The following is a 24,884-nucleotide window of genomic DNA, read 5'->3' as shown; positions in this document are numbered from 1 at the left end:
ATTTGCATCACAACAATAATGTTAACTATCAACTATAACAATGTATTCAAGTTTACAAGTATGTCATTCAAGCACATAATAACATATACTTCATAATCACAACGTAAATTAATACAACTATCAACAATGGCAAAACATGGTTCATATATTCCACATATATACATATATCATTAATACATATATATATATATATATATATATATATATATATATATATATATATATTTGCATTCTCATCATATACGTTTCATTTACATATATCACCAAAATCATGTATCAAACATCACCAAATTTAATTATCACATCTCATGCACACATAACAATCACCTAATCAAATAATTACATATATTCAAACATCACATAACTCCAATGTAACTCAATGCAAGACATGTGACTCTATGCATGTGGTACCCAATATGGACCCAAAGTTCCACCGCTTCCGATTCATATAGAATCTAGCCACGCTTCAGATCCGGACAAGACCAAAGCCACCAAATGTAAACATATAGTTTACCGCTTTCCGATTCACTCTAGAATCCAAGCCACGCTTGTGTTTCAAAGCAATTCCACCTATGTTTCAAGGCACACTATGATATGAATGTATGTACAATCTCACAAATATATGCAATTAAGATCATCTCTACCATCTTAACTTTCCACATATCACAATAATTCAACTCTATGAATTATCCACCAATTGTACACAACATTCACAACACACACACATCATTCACATATGAGAGGCCAATTAATCAATTACGATTCACACAATCCAATTAACACTAGTAATCATACTATCTCATGTTAATTCTCATTTTTGTCAATTATACATGAACACACATTTTCAACATCAAGCAATTAGTCATTAGAATTAATGCTAACCAACTAACCATAAAGAATCAATATCAAAACAAAATCATTGGCATGACAATATATATTTCTCAACATACATATTCAAGCCAAAACACAATTACAAACAATTTCTCAAAATACCGTAATTTACCGATAAACCGAATAATTGGTCCAAGTCCAAGTATATTCCAATCACATAGACTTATTGGAATCAATTCAACTAATAATTTAACTATCCAATTAATAATTAAACTATATTAATTTCAATTCAACTATTATATTTCTATTCCATTATTTTCCAATTCTATAACAAAACCCATTATTTCACTATCAATGGTTTACTCACAACAAACATAACAATCTAATACACATAGATTATCAATTGCACACAACTTATCACATTTATATCATCACATTCCAACAATCATCAAATACCCAAAATTGCAACATAGAAGAACATGGATATCAAAGTATAGAATTAAACCCACTATAACATACTATCATACAACCCTTTAGCATGAAAGAACCCCACCCTTACCTTGGCAAATATGAACTCTTTCACCATAGCTCTAAGCTTTTCTCCAAAATAAATCCTTCAAACATAATTTGGAGACACACCTAAAAACCAGTTCGGAAATCAGCTTATCAGACGAACTTAAAATCCTCAAAATCAAAATCGCTCCGGTCAGAACTTACCTCTATGAGTCAGGAACGTTGTGTCAAAACCACGCGATGATCCAACGGTTGGATTGAGAGATACATCCGTTTTGCTAAGGTGACTCAATGCTGAAACTTGCTGCGAAAATGAGGTTTCTTCTAGCTTTTCTCTTCCACCATTGTTCTCTTCCCTTTTGCCTCTTTTCTCTTCTTCCTATCTTTTCCCCCAAATGAAAATAGTAACCTCTAAAACCCTAACCTTCTCTTACTATCTCACTTATGTCAATTGGGCTTAATCCACCAATCCATCCATTATATTTCTATCACTTAGGCCCATTTAGTTATATCTCTCTAATAACTCAATTGAGTCAAATACAAACACTCACATAATTAAATACTTAAATAATTATTATATCACATAATAACTAAATAAATAAGTAATTATTAAAAACACCAAATAATATAATTACTAATATAATTAATAAAAATATTAATAAAAATCGGGATGTTACAAAAACCAACAAAAACAGTTAGCCTCAACCTTGGGCTTCATACAAGGCACCAAACAATAAAACTCCCCAGTCAAGAGTCAGCCTCAACCTTGGGCATTGTACAAGGCAGATAATAGAGTCTCCCCAGTGAGTTCTTCATCATTCAGTAGCCACAACCTTGGGCTTTGTACAAGGCAGATAAACCATATTTTCATGTGTCAAAGATTCCTAACACCTAGGATCTTTTCCCCATAGAGTCATCCATACTCAGTTTATTTAAGAGTCAGCCACAACCTTGGGCTTTGTACAAGGCAGAAAATAATGTTTTTTTTCTAGCTAGAGTCAGCCTCAATTCTGGGCTTTGTGCAGAACACCAAATAAAAATCCATCAAAATAAACACTCTCCAAATAGAGTCAGCCTCAATTCTGGGCTTTGTACAGAACACCAAAAATATCCTGTAATTAATCCCCAATGGAGTCATCTCCCAGAGTCAATAATAATTAATAAATCAATCAAAAAGCCTCAAGCTTGGGCCTCATACAAGCCAGCTAAAGTTAAATCTTTTATACAGTAGATAGACATAGCTTATCTCTATAGAGAGATATTTTTACTACTCTACCACATTCAAACAAACAAACATTTCAATTCCAATTTTAATCAAGTCTCCCATTTAGGATTTTGAAAGGCATGAGCTGGCAGTAAAACCCAGACATGTGGTAACTTTCCCTAATTTGGATGAGCAACTTTCTTTCATTGAAGAGGCATTTGACTGGTATACTTGCACATACACAAGTAAGGTCCCCCTCTTGAATGAAATGAATTCAGTTATTCTGTCACTCTTTAAATGTTTGTGGTAGAATAGTACAAATACCTCTCTGTAAAGATGATTTCATGTCTCTTTACTGTAAACAGAGATTTAATTCAAAGCTTCAACCTTGAGCTTCAAGCAAGGCACCAAAAATAATTAATTTCCCTAGTTAGTTCCCCGAACTACATTAAGCTCTGACTTCCACTAGGGATATGTAGGCATAAGGTTCACAAGGAATCTCAGCGAGCTAATAAAATACCAAAAATAGTCAGTTTGTCTATTTGTCTGTCTTTCTTTAATCAATTCAATTCCTTCTCCTAACACAAAGGAGAAACTTTCCCAATCATTAGCAATAAACACAAACACAATGACACAGAGAAGGTTCCTGTAGAGTACTACAGATATGTAGGGTGTTTAAACACTTCCCTATGTATAACCGACCCCCTGGACTCCAGAATTTCTAGTCTAGGTGAAATCCCCACACTTAGCAAACTCCTAGGGTTTAGTTAAGATCTTTTTTTCCCTTTCCTACTCGTAGGACCAATAAGAAAGTTCGTGTGATATCGTAGGAAGAACTGAAACAAAATTCATCCCACCACGGGCGCATTCTCCTTCCAAATTTCGCGTGAAGGGTTTAGCGTGCCGTCCTCCCAAGTGAAACGGGGAGGTAAAGAAAACGACCACCACAAATAGAAATAGAAAATATAAAAGGATACGATCAAGTGTGGAAATTAAGTGATGTCCATGGTGTGGATCACTTGTATGGTGCGTTGGATTGAGGATTAGTGGAGATCAAGGGCTCATGTTGCAAGACACATGATGCACGTGGTTAGAGGAGTAGCATGAGATTATGCTGACTTTGAGAGTCCAGCGTGGGGCCCACTAAAGTTGACTGGCGAATAGAAAGATGAGGATAGGCCACGCGAGCAGTCAAAGGGTCCTCATCACTATTCATCATCTTCTTCAATTTACCTATGGAATTTGCTGCGGATTTACCTGCAACATTACCTGCGGATTTTGCTTTCAATTCTTTAACCTTTTGGATGACCTACAAAACGAAAATAAAAAAGAACAAGGGCCACCCAGATCACCTAAATGGACCCTTCTGAACATGATGGTGTCGTTAGTTTTTTCATTTGGAGCCTCTATCATAGAAAACGAAAGGTTTACATCTTTGAAGCTAAAAAATGGTAGAGCTTCAAAACCACGTTTGAACTTGCATGTAATCACTCAAATCTACCCTATGTCATGCCATGAGCCCATTCGAATGATTAGTTTGTATTATAGTTAAGCATGCATATGAAAACGAAAGCTACATGGTTATGAACATGAAGATGATCGTGAGCATGTTTAAGGTTGTTTCAATCACATGTTGTGAGTCAATCCTTACCTATGATGTTATACAAGAGTAATAGGATGATTATTTTGTATTGATAGTGGCTGGAAATATGAAAACGAAAATTACATATATTTGATATTTTTTTGAGAATTTTATGTAGATGATGGCTATGCTCTTGCTATCATTTCGTGTGTGTGTTGTTGTTGATGTATTCCACTTCATTTATAGGCCAAGAGCTGCTTGGAAGTGAAGCTAAGAGCATTGATTGCTTGGTTGAAAGTTTGATTTTTAAATATTAAAAATCCTTGAATATTTGACCAAGTCTTGCTCTCCTTTACTTCTCTTGCCTTGTGCTTCAATTCTCTGCAGAAAATCAGAGATTCCTTGGGTGACTCATGCTTAGATTGTAAGCTACCCATTATCCATTCATTTTTCCTTTTAATTTAATCTTAAAATAAGATAAAATTAAGAAAAAAATGAATAAAAATGGTATGGGCTTAGTCTTGGTCGTGGGAGGCCCATAATATTATGGAAATGATGTTTGAACCATGAAAACTTGGCCCCATTTGGAAAAAATACATTTTTGAGCAATGTTGATTTCATGCATTTTCCCAAAATTTAGCCAACTTCAACAAGGTGTAAATCCCTCAATTTTTGTCATATGAAGGAGATCTTGCACTTTTTGAAAACCTCAAAGAGTCCTCTAGCCAATTTCTTTGGTCTCATGTCAAAATGATTTTTGATGCTCCTTGTGTGTCCTTTTGAAAAAAGTGTCTTTTTGTTGACTTTGAAATTGACCTGTAATATCTTTGGTCATATTTTTCAAATGGTGAATCCAATGATCATGGAACCAATTGCATTTGAAAGATAATTGAATTTCCTTCAAAATGAGCTTTGGTTTGAATTTTTTGGATGAAGGATGAGAGAGTTATGACCAGTCAAAGTTGAGTTGACTTTTCAGGCAAAAACCCTAATTTTGAATCTTAGGGTTTTGTTGATTTTTTATCTTTCCTTGATGAATTATGATCATCCATTGACAAAATATGGACTTTGACAAAAAATTTCATTTTTGACTGTCTGTTGACTTTTTTGGTCAAACGGGTCGTCTGTTGACTGTTTGAGCTGCTGACGGTGCGTCTGAGCGAATTGAAGTTTGAAAATTTGTATGATGGTACTTTGAGATATATGGATGTGCATGAAATCCATTTGAGGTCTCAAAAACTTGTTTCTCCTGTAAAAACAAGAAATCCCTAGTCAGGGACTGTTTGTGTAGGAGACAGTTAAGCGTACCTGATTTTTGTGCAGTGTTGAGTCTCTGCTAATCGCGTGATATTCAGAAGACTTCTAGAACAAAAATCTTGGAATTTTGAATTGTGAAAGATTGATTTGATTGATGGTACAAAACACTGAGAATTGTACTGCCAGCAGTTTGGCTGTCAACTGACTGTTCAGATATTGACGTAGCAGTTAGAGTGAAAAATCAACAGTCAAAGTTAATTTTCTTTTTTTTTTGTTGTTTTTGTTTTTGTTTTATGTGAAAAATGAAAGTTTATTTACATGACTTGTTAAAAAAAACACAGACATAATAAATAACTAATATTTACTGTATGCGGGCAAAATTACCGATAATAACCCTGAAAATCATTTAATGCACAGAAAAATGAATATTTGACTGGCAGAAAACACATAAAATATTATCTGAGTAATTAAGCAACATTATGACAAATAGTACAACATTTAATACTGACAGTACAAATATTACATACTATATTGAACAGTACGAATAAACGGTACATTTAAGAAATAAGAAATACGGCAAATTTTAAGAATGACGATTGATAACCCATGCTACAAATAGTAACATGTAGATGATTGGGAGCATAAGCATCCCAGGTCCACAGTGTTCCGGGCTATGTAGACAGAAGAAAGACATGATCACCGTAGCAATGGTGATGACCATAAGAAAACACGTTTCCCACCGCTTCGCCATTTTGTCGGGGAAGAAGAAAGGATGGATTATGAAGTAGAAATTTGAGAGATGAGTTAGAATTTTATGTGAGATTTTTATGAGAAAATGAGAGGTATTTATAGAATGGAAAGAAGGATAGAGACGTTGGGGAATGATGTGATTCCGTACAAAAGGAAAATTTGAGTGGAAATAAGATTTGAAAGAAAGTGGAGATAGTGTTGGGAAAAAGAGAGATTTGATTTTTGAAAAAGAGATTTGAAAAGATTTTTGAAAATAATGGAATATAGTACAAAAATTAGTGGGAAACAAAAGATAATAATAATCTACTTGTTACCAGTACAGTCTGAGTTTCCTGATTCTGCGCCTGCAAAAAGATTTAACTCTGTACCAATTGTGTCAGTACTATTTATCTGTAAATAAATAAATAGCATGTGTGAAGTAATAAACAGTACTTGGCGTTTGCGTAAGAATAAATTCAACTGCAAGCCAAATTACTGTATAAGAAAAATTCTAAAAACTAAGTATTTCATATGTCAGGATATTTGTTGAAATAAAAATCCATGATTATATGAGACTCTTAATTTTCAGATTGGAGTTTTCTTGAAAAAAGATGCGGGCAAATTTTGGGGTATAACACCAACCATGAATGATAATCTCCTAAATAAGGGCAAGCAAAACCTTAAAAAGCTTCTTCTCTCAAACAAGTAGGCACCTAAGTCTTCAAACCCAAGCATCCGCTACCCAAGAATCTCAAAAACTCATGACTTGAGACTTCAACTCCGAGACAAGAAAAAGTCTCCCAAAAGAAATACAGAGAGAGGCAGTTTCCACCAGATATTAAATTTATTTCTTGGTGAAAAGTATGTTTCTATTAAGTTAAGCTCTCTAAAATCATCACTAATTTGAGCATTTGAGTTTACATGTACATCATTCTCCTAAGGTGCATTTTTGTTGTCCGTCACTATATTTGTTACTGAAGACATATTTTAACGATAATGTTGAAATCAATAATGAAGATAACTTGAAGAGATTGTTAAGTAAAAAGAATATGCGTTATAAATACATCTTGTTTGAGTGCTATACAAATGAGACATTATGGACGCTTTATATTCATTAAATTTGTCTTAAAAACATTTAGTTTTACATATTGTAGGAAAAAACTATCTCTATCCCATTAAGAAAGAGAAGTCCCACATTTATTTAGGTTTTAACACATTGACCACAATGTTTAAATATTTTAATGGCTTAATTGCAACTTTGGTCCCTCTATTTTTTTTTTTTTATTTTGATCCCTCCATTTTAAAAACCACGATTTTAGTCCCTTTTTCAAGTTTTGTAATGGATTTTAGTCCCCTCTCCCATTTAGGACTTATTTTTAATGATGTGGCAATATTTTTGATGACATGTCATTTTTTATTACTTAATCAAACAATTAGATGACATTATTTAAGTTCCACATCATTTATATGTATTTTTTTTATTTCAATAATAATATAAATTATTATATTTATTAAAAAATATAAAAAATTAAATTAAATTATTATGAATATTTTCAAAAATAAATATTTTATTCTAACAATAATTGGAATTATTATATTTGAAAAAAACTTAAAATAACCTGGAATAAATTAAATTATCATTAATAATATATTAAAGTACACAAAATTTAACTTGAATTGCAATAAATTTAATTTCATTTAATTTTGTTATTATGAATTAATATTATCAAAAAAAAAAAACAAGATTTTAGATTTGTTGGATATCACCCCTACTTAAAAACAACGCTACTCATGAAAAAAATAAGTACAGGTTGTTTCTTCATCGTTTCACTTCCTCCATCTCAAGATCTAACAAAATAGCTTCTTCCATGGCCACTTACACGGTTCCTCCTCCATGACCGCCTACAAGGTTCCTCCATGACTGATGAACTTCTTCCAACTATAACCACACAGTGTAACATTTGATTGTCATAACTCCAACTATTACAAAAGAAGCTATTTTCGATGGTGACTACATCCATTATATGGATGGTCATAGGGAAAAGATCTCCTTCTTTCTTCCTCATCGATCTCTCCGAATTTCTTCATCTTTTCCGATCTATTTACATTTATGATCTTTGATTGTTGTTCTTCAAAATAATTTTAGGGATTTGTTGTAGATCTATTAAAGGAGTTACCTTTGTTAAAATAAAATTCAAAATTAGATATGTTTTTCAAAATCAATGAGATTATTGTCTTCATTTGCTACAGATCTACTAAAAGAGCTACTTTGCTTCAATGGAAAAGATTAGGATATAGATGGATTAAAAATAATGATATTGTTAGATTAATATAGATGGGATTAATAAAAATGATATTGTTAAAAAAAATCAAAACTTTCCCGATTTTGTTAGATTAATATAGATGGGATTAATAATGATGACATTGTGAACTTAATTAAACAAGATTAGGATATTGCAATATTTTTGTTTCGTAATTAAATGTTCCATATTTGTTTCAAAAAATTGGGTTCCCCGTATATGTATGTATTAGAAGACTTTTCATCTCCGCGTGTGACCTTTCAGATTAGTTGCATTCAATAAAAAAGAATTGAATTTGCATTTAAAAGTTAAAAAATATGAGTTTTAATAGATAGGGTAATCTTTAACACGGCGGGGATCGGTGGCTTTGACGGTGGGGATCGACGGCGGGGATCGACAGTGTTGATCGACGGCGATGGTAGATGACGGTGGGGATCAGCGATGGAGGTGGTTTAGTTCCTAGCAATGTCTCTGTGTTTATTGATAGCTTTCAAAATTGGTCAAGGAGGTCGATGTTTCTCTCCTGGGTTTTATCCGCGTGAGAGTCTGTTTTTTTCTGCCTGTCTGAATTTTACGCTGTGCAGTCTATTAGTTAATCTAGTTCTCTCTGGGAATTTTATTGTGCGATAACGTGACCACTAGCTGTTCGTTTTAATGTCGTTTTGCTCTAGAATGGGGCTGCTGAAATATATGGCGGACTTGATCACTATATCAGTGTATGTTTATGGGCAGATTCAAATATCTTACGGTTTTTCAATTGGAGAGCCATTTGGATCTATTAGTATCAGTCAATCAATGGGGTTTTTCTTCTTGAATTATAAGATCCCATATGATGATGGGAGTGATTCTTGGGATATGGTTGAAAGTTGTGAGTATATAATTGTTATATTGAATGGCAAGGGTGGAATCAACAATTACCATATTGAGTTGGCTTATCTTATCACTGGAAGATTCATCTGTATTGGTGCTGTCTTGAATCCTGTTTGGCACGGAGGGATGTTTCTTGAATCAGGAAATTTTCAAATGCTTTTAATTTTGGAAAATCAAATGTTTACCTTGGCAGATATGGTAATTATTCAATTAATGAATCTCTTCAGGTGGCAGTTCCTACCGTGGTGCATTATTGGGAGCAACATCGCTAGAGGGATTGTAGGAATCGGATTCTTCCGTTTTGGCATAAACCATGAGTTCACAAAAGGATTTTGTCATAAGGAGACATTTAACAGCAATTATACTATTAATTACAGGCCGCTACACTGTCTGTCATCAACAAGCATAAATAGACATGAGAAGCAGCTTTCTTTTCATCAACTCATGTTTCTATTCACCAGAAAAATTATTATCTTTGTTCTCCTCTGTCTGAGCAGTAGTTCTGTTATGGAGCAATCCACTTTTGCTGTTAACGGTGAGGAAGGGAGAGCCAACATTGATTCTTCCCACCCAACATCAAATGAAATTCTCGACCTGTGTTTGGTTGGCTCGGTGCTGACAAACAAAACGATTAGGTTCAATGTGTTGAAAGACATGTTGGCTAAGATGTGGCAACCTGGTCAACGTATGGATATCACAAAGATGGATGAAAACAAGTTCCTGTTCCAATTCTATCATGCTTGGGACCTGGATAGAATCTTACAGGGAGGTCCGTGGTTATTCGAAAACTTTATGCTTGTTGTGCGCAAGCTGCATATTGGGGAAGATCCTCTATCGGTTCCTCTAAATGAAGTTGAGATTTGGGTTCAAATCCATCAACTTCCATTTGGTTTCATGAGTCAAGACGTTGGAGCGCTTATCGGCAACCACATTGGGAAGTTTGTCCGTTACGATGACAAGAACAACTATGCTGCTTGGAGGAAATATATGCGGATTAGGGTGGCTATTAATGTGCAGCTACCGCTAAAAAAGTGCTAGGCTTTTGACAGGATGAAAGGCGATAAGGTCCAGGTCATGTTCAAATATGAAAAACTTGGTACTTTTTGTTTCTTATGCGGGATTCTTGGTCATTCGGAGAATTTCTGTCACAAGAAATTCAGCTCCAACTTATGTCACGAAGCAAAAGGTTGGGGAAATTACTTGAAAGCGGAACCTGGTATTTTTGGTGGCAACATTGCCGCAAACAAGTGGTTACGTAACAATCGAAACACCGAGAGTGATGGCTCTAATGAATCTCGGGTGACTGATGGACAGAACTCAAAGGCGGAGAACTCGAATGACGACGAAGGCAAAAACACCAACTATGAGCATCAAGTTCATGGGAAAGTCATTATTGATAGAGATCCAACCTCAAAAAAATTGGTCTTTCTCAAACTTACTGACAAGAATTGTGTGTCATCTAAAAGATGGATTGCTTTCAATCCTACTGATAGATGTAATGTTATGGTAGAGAGCACTTCGACTGATCCCGTGACTGGGTCCAGCTCAAGTACCGTTGCTGATCTGGCTGTATCATTAACTAGCAAAATGCTTGTTAGTAACATAAGCAATGTAAGTTTGGATACTGAACAGGTCCATACATCTACCATGGTGCAGCTGGTTAACAATGATGTTGTTATCCCGCCGAGTATCAAAATCAGAGAAGCTGAGAAGGCACTATCCGAAGGGTCCTTTAAAGTGTTTGAAAATAAAATTTTTATGCCTCATCTTGAAGGAAACAACTCTGCTACAGCAAGCCAAAAGTTGGTGACAAAGGGAGGTGAGGCTAATGCGTACACACATGACGGAATGCAAATTAAAACTCACAATGGCAGTGTTGTAAATCAAATGCTCACGGTTTTACAACCTGTCAGCAGTGTGATTGCAGAATCGGGCAGAACAGCAACAATGGGAAATCTGAATTGGAAAAATATGGCGATCGAAGCTACTGGAAAAGCTGGACAACAGTGGATGTCTGGCTCTGTTGTTGACACAAATCTGAAACAGGATCATATTTATGCCAATGCTATAACACCACCTTCGGTAACACGCGAGGTGCCCACAACTCCACCTGTTAGCAAATCATCGGCTGAGATGGAAAAGAGGAAAATGCCTCAGTTTTCAAACAATAACAAGATAGCTGCCACAAAAGTCTCAATGAAAAACCAGGCTCGTCGTAAGACTGTAATAAGAGCAAACAACATTTTGGAGATGGAGAACCAACATAATAAGGACATTATTTCTTTAAAAAAGAGGTCACGCACTAATGAAGATATCCACAATGAACCGACGGAACACACTATGCCAAAAACGATTGGAGATGACAACATGGTCCTGGAAACTGCAGAAGTTATCTCAGGAGCTGCTGGAAATGACATCCCCAAGCAGCATCTTCCCAATTCTGATGTTAACATACCAGTGGCGGGCGCTGCTCAGCAGGCCTGCCAAGAAAAATGAATGTATTAAGTTGGAACTGCCGGGGACTAGGTAACTCGAGTGTAGTTCCGAACCTCAAATACCTCGTCCGAAGATATAAACCGGATGTTTTATTTTTGTTTGAAACAATAAGCTATTCTAATAAAGTTGAGGATTTACGTTATGCATTGAGTTTTGATTGTTGCTTTACGGTTAATCGTATTGGTAGAAGTGGTGGCATGGCTGTTTTTTGGCATGAATCCAAAAAGTGTTCCATCCAAAATTATTCAAATAATCACATTGATTTGTTGGTTGATGATCCAATAAACGGTAGCTGGAGACTCACAGGTTTTTATGGATTACCCGAGAGTTTGCGCAGACGAGAATCTTGGAATTTAATTCGCAACCTTGCTGACAGTTCCGATTTACCTTGGTGTATTATTGGAGATTTCAATGACATACTTTCTTCTGATGAAAAAAAGGGCAGAATTGATAGACCAAATTGGCTCATTTCTGGGTTTAGACAAGCTGTCCAAGACGCCGGGCTGACTGATGTTCCGTTGGAAGGTTACTCTTTTACTTGGTTCAAGAGCCTAGGAACCGACAGGGCTGTGGAAGAAAGATTGGACAGAGCTATGATAAATCTGGCCTGGGGTAATTTATTTCCAAACGTGAAATTGGAATGTTTGACAGCAGCTTCTTCCGACCATTATCCGGTCCTACTCAGTTGTGATTTTCGTTCGGACCAGCATAGAGTGCGCAGGGGTTTCAAGTTCGAAAATGCGTGGCTTACAGAACCGGGATTTAAAGAGTTTGTGTGTGACCATTGGCTCAATTGTGATCATGAAGATATTATTACAAAACAGTATGTGTGTGGGGAAGAAATGTTGAAGTGGAGTCGTAACAATTGGTGTAAAATTCGAAAGGAGATTGAAAGTACTTGTAAGAAGATGGATATTGTCAGACACAACATTTGTGATAGGAATTTCAATTATTTTTCAGCTCTTAAAAATCGATTGAATTCGCTATTTGTGAAAGACGATTTATTCTGGAAGCAAAGAGCTAAAGCTCATTGGTACAAGGATGGTGATTTAAATACACGTTTTTTCCATATTACAGCTACTGTTAGGAGGAAAGTCAATACCATTAAATCTCTAACAAAGGAAAATGGGGATGTTACTAATTCCACTACAGGGATGTGTCAAGTGGCTCATGACTATTTCGTTGATCTATTCCAAAAGAAATCAAGCTCTCGAGAACGGGTATTACAAGCTATTGATAGTTCCATTTCAAATGAAGATAACGAGATGTTGACTGCGGTGTTCTCCATTGAAGAATTCAAAGATGCTGTTTTCTCTATGCAAGCGGATAAAAGTCCAGGTCCTGACGGGTATAATCCGGGTTTTTATCATCAGTTCTGGGATACGTGTGGTACTGATTTGTTCAATGCAGGTTGCGCTTGGCTTGAAACCGGTATTTTTCCAGAAAGTCTCAATAAAACCAATATTACTCTCATTCCTAAAGGTGATAACCAAACTTCTATGAAAGATTGGCGACCGATTGCTCTTTGTAATGTTCTCTACAAAGTGATAGCGAAAGTCCTTGCAAATCGGCTCAAGAGAATATTAGAGAAGTGCATCTCAGATTATCAATCAGCTTTTGTTCCGGGAAGATCTATCTTGGATAATGCTATGGCTGCCATTGAAGTGGTTCATCATATGAAGACTAAAACTAGAGGTAAAGTCGGTGAGATAGCTCTTAAATTGGATATCAGTAAAGCGTATGATAGGATAGACTGGGAGTACTTGAAGGATATCCTCATCACTATGGGCTTTTGTGAAAAATGGATTAAGTGGATTATGCTTTGCGTTGAAACCGTGGAGTATTCTGTGATAGTAAATGGTAATATGGTCGGTCCGATTGCTCCTGGTCGGGGGCTGAGGCAGGGGGATCCTCTATCTCCGTATTTATTCATTCTTTGTGCAGAAGGGCTTACTGCACTTATCAGGAAAGCAGAAAATAGAGGTGATATTCATGGTATTAAAATTTGTAGGAATGCTCCTATCATCTCTCACCTTCTGTTCGCCGATGACTGTTTTCTTTTCTTCAGAGCCAATAATGAAGAAGTTAACGTTATGAAGGATATTCTTGTTACGTACGAGGAAGCTTCTGGTCAAGCGATTAATTTCCAGAAATCTGAGTTCTTTTGTAGTAGGAATGTTGATTCTGATACTAGGAACTTGCTGGCTACCTCTTTAGGAGTTCAACAAGTGTTGGGTACTGGTAAGTATCTTGGTGTTCCTTCCATGATTGGGAGAAGTAGGAGAGCATCCTTTAAGTTTATTAAAGATAGAATATGGAGGAAAATCAATTCTTGGAGTAGTAGAAGTTTATCTCAAGCAGGGAGGGAAACCATGATTAAATCTGTGTTACAGTCTATCCCGACTTATATGATGAGCCTTTTTCTACTTCCTTCTACTTTATTAGATGAGATTGAAAAAAGGATGAACTCATTTTGGTGGGGTAATAAAAGAGATAGAGCTAGAGGCATTCACTGGTTGTCTTGGGATCGTTTATCTATGCCAAAAGGTGTTGGGGGTATGGGTTTTAAGAATATCAGTGCCTTCAATTATGCGATGCTAAGCAAACAAGCTTGGAGAATTTTGACTAATTCTGATACTCTTGTCTCTCGTCTTTATAAAGCCAGGTATTTTCCCAACAGTGATTACCTTAACTCTAATGTTGGCCATAATCCCAGTTATGTGTGGCGAAGTATTTGGAGCTCCAAATTTGTGGTGAAGGGAGGTCTCAAATGGAGTATAGGGTCAGGAGAGAATATTTCGGTCTGGGATCAGAATTGGCTTTTTGATGGAACTTCTCTAGATAACCCGTGGCCAGACAATTTGGTTGTGAGTAATCTCAAAGTATCGGATTTGTTGATTCCAAATGCCAAACAATGGAATCATGCTTTAGTTTTGACGCTAGTAGGTGAAGATATTGCGCAAAAGGTACAAAAAACACCGCTTTTTGTTTCGGTTCAAGATGACAAATTGCATTGGAGGTGTGAAAAAGATGGACAATTTTCGGTACGTAGTGCTTATCGATACTGCATCAACGAAGCTATTGATACTTCTCACCTTAGGATTAATGAGAGATGGAATCTATTATAGAACATTAAAACTCCCCCCAGAGTTAAGAATTTTTTGTGGCGGTTGTGTAGAGATTGTGTGCCTACTAGACGGAGACTGTTGGATAAAGGGATTACTTGTCCATCTAATTGTGTTAGTTGTAGTAATAATGAGGAAAACTCTTATCATCTGTTCTTCCAGTGTCCCAAAAGTATTGAGTGTTGGAAAAAAGTGGGGTTATGGCCTATGTTGCAACAATGTATCAACAACGGAGGGTTGTTTGCTTCTGTTATTTTTTCTTTTTTGCAGGTTCCAAATCATGAACATCAATCGATTTTCTCCGTAATTCTATGGAGCATTTGGAAAGGAAGAAATAATCATATTTGGAATGTCGTGGAAGAACCGACGAGTGCAATATGTCAGCGAGCATCTCAACTTTTGGCCGTATGGAAAGATGCTCAGCAATATCGCCCAAACAGTGACATTAATACTCCTCCGTCAACTGTTACTAGGTGGTGCAAACCATCGACTGGTCGACTCAAGTGCAATATTGATGCTTCCTTTTCTCATAATAAGGTAGGCATTGGTGCCTGTATCAGAAATGACACAGGCCATTTTATTGCAGCCCGAACCGAATGGTTTTCACCTTGCACTGATGTTGTTATTGGAGAAGCTATAGGCCTCCTGACAGCTATAAAGTGGGTAATTAATCTGGGCTATGACAATATGGATTTTGAATTAGATGCAAAGCGAGTTGTGGATAATGTGAATTCTGTGAAGCCTAATGACTCGGATTTCGGAGCAATTATCGGCGATTGTAAAAGGATGATTTCTCTCTTCTTTAGGAACTCTCATGTTAAGTTCGTTAGAAGACAAGCCAATGAGGTTGCCCATGCTCTTGCACGGGTGGCTCCATCTCTTGCTAGTTTTCATAATTTTATTGATATTCCAACATGTATTCAGAATATTATTACTAATGAAATGATCTAATCTTTTTCCGTCAAAAAAAAAAAGAACAAATTCCAAAAAAATTTCAAAAATTTCATAAATGGATATGTGAAAGATGTCGTGGCATTAATTTCATTGTTTTTTAATGGTTGTTGATCTTCTTTAAAATTTAATTTTAAAAATATTTAATTTATTTTATTTAATCAAATTTATTATAATTAAAATTTATTGTTTATTCTAATATTATTATTACATTAAAATTAATTAGTTTTGAAAATTCATATCGATTAAATTTTTAAAAAATATTTTTTTAAATAAAAAATACATATAAATGATGTGGAATTTAAATAATGTCATCTAATTATTTGGTCAAATAATAAAAAATGACATGTCATCAAAAATACTGCCACATCATTAAAAATAAATTCCAAATTGGAGAGGGGACTAAAATCCAATACAAAACTTGAAAAAGGGATTAAAATCGTGATTTTTAAAATGGGGGGATCAAAATCGGAAAAAATATAAAATAGAGGGATCAAAGTTACAATTAAGTCTTTTTTTTAATTGTTTTTGTTCTTTTGCTGTTGAGATTGTAATTCCTTTATCGAAGCAAGTTGCTCAACATAAGGAAGGTTGTGTCGAAATAGTCTAACCTAGTGTGTGTCGAAATGTCGAAAGAGTTGTCTAGACAGGTATTTCGACTTAGGCCTAATTTTGTAGTGTTAGCAAAATTAAGTATTTTGGGCTTTTATGTTTTGGGCTTTGGCTTATGGAGAAAGCAATCAAAGACTATAAGTAGAGGGAGTAATCCCTTTTTGATGAACGTATATTCATAGAATTTTGCAGTTGCAAAGTGAATAAGAATTTTTCACAGTTTGTGTGTAGAGAGAAACTCTGTAGAAAATATTATTTTTCCTTCTCTTTTATTTTTTCAAACCCTAATTTACCTTTCTTTCCAAATTTTCTTTCTTGTTTCTTTCATTGTCATTGTGTAGCGATAAGAAATTACTTAACGTTTTGGGTTTAATTCCAACATCTGGTATCTAGAGCAATGGCTGAGCAATTCTTGGCAAGAAAATCACGATGGCAATGAATCATCCAAACGAGCATTTTCCAACAAGTCTTCCGATTCTGAAAGTTGATAACTATGAGAATTGGTGCAAGCAGATGAAGATTGTGTTCTGTTGTCAAGATCTTTGGGATCTTGTGAAAGAAGGGTTAGAACCGCTTAAAGAAAACACAACAGAAGAAGAGGTTGCACACAAAGAATTGAAGAAGATGAATTATAAATCTCTTTTTATAATTCATCAATGTCTGAGTCCAGACAACAATGAAAAGGTGAATGATGTAGAATCTGGAAAAGAAGCCTAGGAGATTCTTGAAAACTTCTTTGGAGGTGCAGAAAAGGTGAAAGAGGTGAGGTTACAAACTCACAGAAGAATGTATGAATTGCTTCAAATCAAGGTACATGGAGAAATGTTGACATCGAGATCAATTGTTACAAAGATCTCGAGGTCATTGGCTCCAAAGTTTGACCACGTGGTTGTTGCCACATAAGGGTTGAAAGACTTGTCGACATTGACAAAAGAAGAGCTTCAAGGAACGCCTGAATCTCATGAACAAAGAATGGATGAAAAAACTGTAGGCAAGTCGAAGAGCAATATGTCTTTGCAGACTTTGTCAGTAAAAGAAAAGAAAGGCAAAGGAAGTTGAAATGAAAATAAAGATAAAGAAGGCTATAACAATTTGACTGGTCAAAATCAGCAAGAAGGAAGCTGGTTGAATCAGAGAAAACCCTCATACCAAAGCAACCAAAGTGGTGGTGCTACAGGTAGAGGAGAAGGCGGTAGTAGAAAGCCTGGCAAAAGTCACATTCAGTATTTCAATTGTCATAAGTATGGTCAATATTCTAGTGATTATCCAAAAAAAACACAGAATCAAGTAAGTGATGCAAAGTTTGCAAAGCATGAAGAAGAAGAGATGATGTTGATTGTCACAACAAGAGATGAAGAGAGATACAAGGACCAATGGTACTTGGACTCAATATTCTCATCACACATGTTTGAAAGGAAAGATTAGTTTATCAACATAAAACCTTCGATGAAGAACATGGTAAAAATTTCAAATGACAGTACTATAGCAGCTGAAGGTATTGGAGACATTCTGATTATGAGGAAAGATGGCAAGAGGTCGGTAATTTCCAATGTGTTGGACATATAAGGCATGAAGATCAATTGCTCAGTATAGAAGAGTTGGTCGAAAAGAATTATAAAGTGTCAATCGAAGACAAGATAATGAGAGTCACCAATGCAAGAGGAAGGTTAATCTTGAAGGCTCCCATGTCTCAGAATAGAACCTTCAAGATTGAAATTAATGTGATGGAGCACAAGTGCCTTGCAACCGCAGCTAGAAGAGATGAATGGATATGGCACTATCGACTAGGCCATCTCAACTTCAAAGACATCAGAGATTTGGAAAGAAGAAATATGGTTTCAGGGATGCCAGAAATCGACATTCCAAACGAGGTATGTGAGGAATATGTGTAGGAAAAGCAACATAAGAATATCTTTAACAAGGATGTAGGAAGAAAGTCAAAGGTAATCCTTGAAGTCATATACTCTAATGTATGTGGTCCTATCTATGGGGATTCGAATCGAGGTAATAAGTACTTTGTCACATTCCTAAATAATTTCAGTCGAAAACTGTGGTCTTACCTAATCAAGATTTTAAGAACTGATGGTGGTGGAGAATATGTGTCGAAAGACTTCGACAAGTTATGTGAAAAAGAAGGGATTGTGCATGAGTTGGTGCCACCCTACATTCCACAAAATAATGGAACTGCAGAAAGGAAGAATCAAACCATCATGAATATGGTGAAAAGTATGTTGAAAGCAAGCATTTACCTAAAGAGTTTTGGGGTGAAACTATGTCGATGATAACATGTATTTTGAATAAATGTACAACGAAGAAGCTTGAAGGAATTACGCCAAAAGAATGTTGGTCTGGTGTGAAGCCTAGATTGAGTCATTTGAAGGTATTTGGATCTAAAGCACAAAAACATGTGCCAAATCAATTAAGAAGAAAACTTGATAACAAGTTGAGTCAAATGATCCTAATAGGATATCATTCGACTGGAGGATACAAGTTATTCGACCCAGTGAACAAGCAAGTAGTGATCAGCAGGGATGTGATCATAAATGAGCTTATGGAATGGGATTGGAATGAGAATGTCAAAAGGGATTTAGTGGGAATCTTATTTGAAGAACCAACCACTGAAGTTGAAAGAGAATAAGTCAGAGGTGATGCAGATCTAAGAAGAAGTTCAACAAGAAGTTAGAGGTGATGCAGATCCAAGCAGACCTCAGAGAATTAGACACATGCCCGCAAGGCTGCAAGAATGTGTGATTACATAAGATGATATGGTCGATGATGGTGGAGAGTTAGTACACTATGCTTTCTACGCAGATATCAAACCCATCAATGCAGCTGGGGCATTGAAGGATTCAAAGTGGATGAAAGCAATGAATGAGGAATTAAAGTCCATCGAAGACAACAATACTTGGTCTCTTATCGAATTGCCTCAAGGCTATAAGGCAATTGATGTGAAGTGGGTATACAAGGTGAAGTGTAATCCCAAATGGGAAGTGAATTGACACAATGCAAGGCTTCTGGCGAAAGGATTTCTTGAGAAGGAAGGAATCGAATTCGATGAAGTTTTTGCACCTGTTTCCAGGATCAAAATAATCAAGTTGGTTGTTGGTATGGCGAACATGAACAATTGGCACAAGTCTCAGATGGATGTTAAATGTGAATTCTTGAATGGACCCTTCGACGGAGAAGTTTATGTTGCACAACCAGTTGGATTGTGAAACACGACGAAGAGAGAAAGGTGTACAAGCTGCATAAAGCCCTGTATGGACTTAAGCAAGCTCCAAGAGCTTGGATTAAGAAGATTGACAATTTTGTAAGGGAGAAGAAATTTATGAAGTGCACAACTGAATAGTGAATATATGTAAAAAGAAGCAAGAGTGAAAAGGTACTCTCGACTATGGCATTTTGTTTCCTACAGCCGATGAGGAAAAAGAATGCAAGCTAGTGGATTACACCGACTCAAGTTGGTGCAGTGATGCTGAGGATCAAAAATCCATAGTTGGCCATGTGTTTATGCTAGGTGGGGCACCAGTTTCTTGGAGTTCGAGAAAAGAACCAGTAGTGGCATTCTCACCGTGTGAAGTAGAGTACATAGTTGTTTTTCTTTGTGCATGTCAAGCAACATGGATGGTGAATCTGGTCAAAGAGATTACAACAGAAGATCATGGAGCAATTACCATGAAGATCGAAAACATGTCAGGTATAAATCTCGCAAAGAATCCGATAGCACATTGCCGAAGGAAGCACATCGAAATGAGGTTCCATTATCTTCAAGAGCAAGTAGTTAAAGAGAAGATGAATCTGGAATACTGCAGAACTGAGAATCAAATTGCAGATACCATGACGAATGATGTGCAGGTCGAAGTGTTCAGAAGACTAAGAACTATGATGAATATAGATAACTTAGAAACAATGAATTAGGTGGTTTGTTGAGATTGTAATTCCATGTGTCGAAGCATGTTGCTCGACAGAAGAAAGTTTGTGTTGAAATAGTCTAGCCTAATGTGTGTCGAAATATCGAAGGAGCTGCCTCGACAGGTATTTCGACTTAGGCCTAATTTTGTAGTATTAGCAGAATTAGGTATTTTGGACTTTTATGTTTTGGGCATTGGCTTAGGGAGAAAGCAACCTAAAACTATAAATAGAGGGAGTACCCACTTTTTTGTATGAACTCACATTCACAGGATTTTACAGTTGCAAAGTGAATAAGATTTTTTCACAGTTTGTGGGCAGAGAGAAACTTTGCAGAAAATATTCTTCTTCCTCCTCTTATTTTTTTCAAACCCTAATTCACCTTTCTTCCCAAATTTTCTTTCTTGTTTCTTTTATTGTCATTGTGTAGCGATAATGAATTACTCAAAGTTTTAGATTTAATTTCAACATCTATTTTGTATGCAGGGGTGTGAACGTTCAAAATAACACTACCAAATTTTTAAAGAGTGTGGAGAAATATCACGTGTACCATATAATTTGAAAAAATCGATACAATTTTAGACAGGCATTAAATATTTCAAATAATTTGATAAAAATCTATAATATATTTTTTGTATATATTATCAGATCTTTAGTGACTGAAAATCTTTTTTACAACATGTAATTAAAAAAAAAATTAGAAAGACATTTTCAATATTATGAAAATATATAGGGTGTCAAGTATAATTAAAGTACGTACTAGATAAAATTTTCAAAAAAAGAAAAACAAATTCGGGTATTCTACCCCTAGAGCTAGAGCTGTCAAAATGGTCTACCCGGCCTAAAACAGGCGGACCCTGGACTTTTAAAGGCTGGACCAAAAAAGCCATGTGTAATATAGGCTCGGGATTTACTACCCGAGCCCGGCCCTAGATGAGCTTCGGGCTACCCAACTCTAAATGGGATTTTTTATTTTAAAAAATTAAAATAAAAACTCCATAATATATATTATAAATAAAATTAAAAATTATGTTATTTTAAACATGATACATTTTTAAGTACTATATTATCTCTTATAAATACTATAATGTGTTTCTAAATACAATATATGTCTAAATTGTATAAAATCATACTTGAATATTTATTATAAAAGAAAACTAATATAATACGATGAAAAATGTTGATTATATTAATGTATAATATTTAAAAGAGAAAGATGGAATAAAATAGAGATAAAATTTAGTGAAACGAGAAAAATCAATATGTTGTTTTGGAGTAAGATAATATAAATATTAATATATAAATTTATAATTATGCGGACCTAATAGACTATCCACGGTCCATATGGGCTAACCCTAATGGGTAGTGGGTTTTTTAAAACTGGACTAAAAAGGCCCTAAAAATATGGACTCTAATTTTAAAGCTCAAGTCCTATGATTTTTCGGATTTGACGGACCGACCCATATAGACTAACCCATTTTGACGGCAGTACCTAGAGCAATGGAACAATGGTGCATCTTGTAGGTCAATTTTATCTAATAAAGAAATACATATTATGTATTCCATTAAACCAATCGAAAGCTTATGAGAAAAAAAAAAAGGATAGTTCACCTTTGAATAATTTGCTGCATAATTGTAAAGACAACAACATGTTTCAAAACAAAAAACTTTGAAGCTTCATTCATAAGTCATATAACTCATGAAAAAAAAGTTAAACGACAAATCCGAAAAAATATCAACCTAAACAAAATGTTAGGCATCAACATGAACAAAATTCATGGTTGCATGACAAAGTAGATGTCACATTTTGCAGCCGAAGGCAAGGACGCGGTGGTAGTCTTATTTCATAATCCATTGAAGCAGAAGCCTTCTCCAAAACAGAACTAAGTGCATGATGAACATTACTTGCAATAACTTGACATAACCCAACATCATAAATATCCACTTTACAACATGTGTAAACAAATTCATTCTTAACCCTGTCTCCCAAAGTTGACAATTCTGCCCTTACCAAATCCAGTTGAAGTGTATCAAGAGTTTGCTTTAGATCAGATAGAAGCTCTGGTCCATAATCACAGCAGATTGATGCTTTGTAAAGAATTGAGCCATCTACTCCTCCTCTTTCACATGGCTCAATTTCAACTTTCACTTCATTGCTATCTTTTGGGATTAGGTAACCTTTGCTTTCTTGATCTGCATTCTTTTTCAGTTCCTTCACTTGCCTTATAACCTCTGCTAGTAAGGTTGCTTTGTCCATCTATAAAAATATTAATTATTAGCTACGCGCTTTCTGTTCACTATTATAAGTAAATTTTATTTTTTTAATTCATTCAATAATTGATGTATCTCGATTATATATAGACTAGAGACATTAACTTTTTTGAACGAACCTAAAAATTCAAATTTACTTATAAAAACCATCAAAAGTGTATATCTAAAAAAACATTTAAGCGCAGATGTTATAAATTACACCTACATATACATATGATACAATTTGTATCAATGTATTTCATTATTTTTCTAATTTTTTTTTTTTTAGAACTTATTAAAAAAATAATTAATAATTTATTATAATATAACTGCATGAGAATAGTGCAATTGCGCGTAGAATAAACTTTGCCCAACTATTGACAGCTGTATAACAATAAAATAATGATTTGTTGAGTGCCTGAATATTCAGCCAATGATGTGAAGGGTAACCCCAACTAAGAACAATTTATTAGTAATATATATGTTTTATAATCAAAGAATTTAAAATTATTAAATATTATATATTAAATAATAAATAAAATGATACAGTCTCTGATTTGAACAATATACCTTTGTAGAACATGAGACAAGTCCTCGAAGTTTTGCAAGATGACCATTGATTCTGTTTCTTCTTCTCCTCTCAGCTTCCCTATGACTCTTCAAAGCCACCAAACTTTTGTTAGCATCACAAATCTTTTTCTCTCCATTCATTTGATTTGGAGGGGACTTCACTACTTCTTCTTTCTCACTATCCAAAACCAAAGAATTTGTTGATGCAAACCCACCTCTTGAAATCCCATTGAAAGCATCAAGTCTATAAGAAGTGGTATTGAACAGTACCCTCGAAATATCATAGCCAGAATCCATTGAAATTTATATCAATGAACTTTAGAAATAAAAAAAAAGCACTCAGAAGACACTTTAGATGGATAGTTTACTGTTTATATGCTTAATGCAATTGTATAGAGCATATGTAGAATGATATTTATAATGTAAGTTTTCACGGTCAATGTATATTTGCAAGATTCCCTATCAATATTGCTGGAAATAGTTATTAATTTAAAAAGTGCTGGAAATAGTTACTGATGGCTTAGTTTGACAAACATAATATTTATCTATGTATCATACTGAAATCCAAGTCAGCAAAATTAGGGGTGTGCAAAATATTCGGTTATGAGGTCTAAATTATTAATCAAATTTAAATTCATTTTAAATAATTGAATATAATTAAATGGTTATTAACTGGTTTTAGTTATTAATGATTAGTTATTCATTCATAAAATCCGGATATAATTAAATGATTATTAATCAATTAAGTTGTTTTGGATTCGGTTATAATCTGGTTATTATCCAAAATTCAAAATTATATTCGGGGGCGACCCGGGTACACGCCGAGCACCTCATAAAGAAACAAAACGACAGAAGCTCGCTCCCTTAATCGAGCAGACTCCTTGTCCTTCGGGGGGGGGGGCACGGATACCGAGCATCCCTGTCGTAAGCAAGTACCACGACGGCAAAACACCCCGCTCGCGAGGGGACCGTTCACGCCATGAGACTCAGAACTCAGCACAACGGGGCCTGAGACTCACCTTCACCATGCACTTGTCCCCGGCTGTCAACCATAGTTCCACACACTTGGCGACCAATACATTATAATCTAGCAAACCTCCTAACTAAGAAAAACCCCAGCAAAACGACAACAACAACAGTACTTTATTTTTTGTCCAAGCAAATTACAAAATACATGCATTAAACAAAAGCAAGTAGAAACACATTATTCTGCCCGACGGATGAACTCCTCCGAGTGGAGATATTGATACCAGTCCTCGTCCCACTTCATCTCAGGGCCATCTGCGTTGGTCACAACACTCACACCTGAGGACTGAGCCTGCGCGTTCGAACCACGAGCCCCCTGAGAGCGAGAAACGGACCCGGCAGAGACTTCCTTCTACTTCGCCTCCTTGGCTCCGCGAGAGCAAGAAACTGTGGAAACCTTTTTCCCTTTTGCGCCTCCCATTCCTGCAGAAAAATGAAGAAGAAGAGGCCCATTAGACCTCCTTTTATAAGAGAAAGAAAGGGAATAAAGGCGCCTGGGAAACCGACAGAAACATTAAAAAACAAGACCCTTGGAAACCAGCGTACACACCGCCCAAGGAGTATAAACGCATGCGCGCAGACTTCGAGAAACAAACACAACGAATAGAAGCGTTAAAAATAAAGTAAAGTAAATTCAAATTAAAATCGAGCAGGCAGCC

General features: G+C 35.5%; 1 protein-coding gene across 1 annotated transcript; it reads right to left on the bottom strand.

Moving 5' to 3' along the window:
• Nucleotides 1–21,065: 21,065 nt before the first annotated feature.
• LOC131634714 (putative transcription factor bHLH107) lies at nt 21,066–23,611 on the bottom strand. Its single transcript, XM_058905341.1, has 2 exons — nt 23,200–23,611; nt 21,066–22,636 (listed from the first exon to the last, which is right to left on the bottom strand). The coding sequence occupies exons 1-2, from the start codon at nt 23,494–23,496 to the stop codon at nt 22,139–22,141; spliced, it is 795 nt and encodes a 264-aa protein (XP_058761324.1). The 5' UTR covers nt 23,497–23,611; the 3' UTR covers nt 21,066–22,138.
• Between the last annotated feature and the right edge of the window lie 1,273 nt (nt 23,612–24,884).

The sequence above is a fragment of the Vicia villosa genome, unplaced genomic scaffold (assembly GCF_029867415.1).
Source record: "Vicia villosa cultivar HV-30 ecotype Madison, WI unplaced genomic scaffold, Vvil1.0 ctg.001337F_1_1, whole genome shotgun sequence".
Taxonomy (NCBI): domain Eukaryota; kingdom Viridiplantae; phylum Streptophyta; class Magnoliopsida; order Fabales; family Fabaceae; genus Vicia; species Vicia villosa.
Note: the sequence above shows the minus strand (reverse complement) of the source record. Positions and strands in the feature narration are given on the sequence as shown.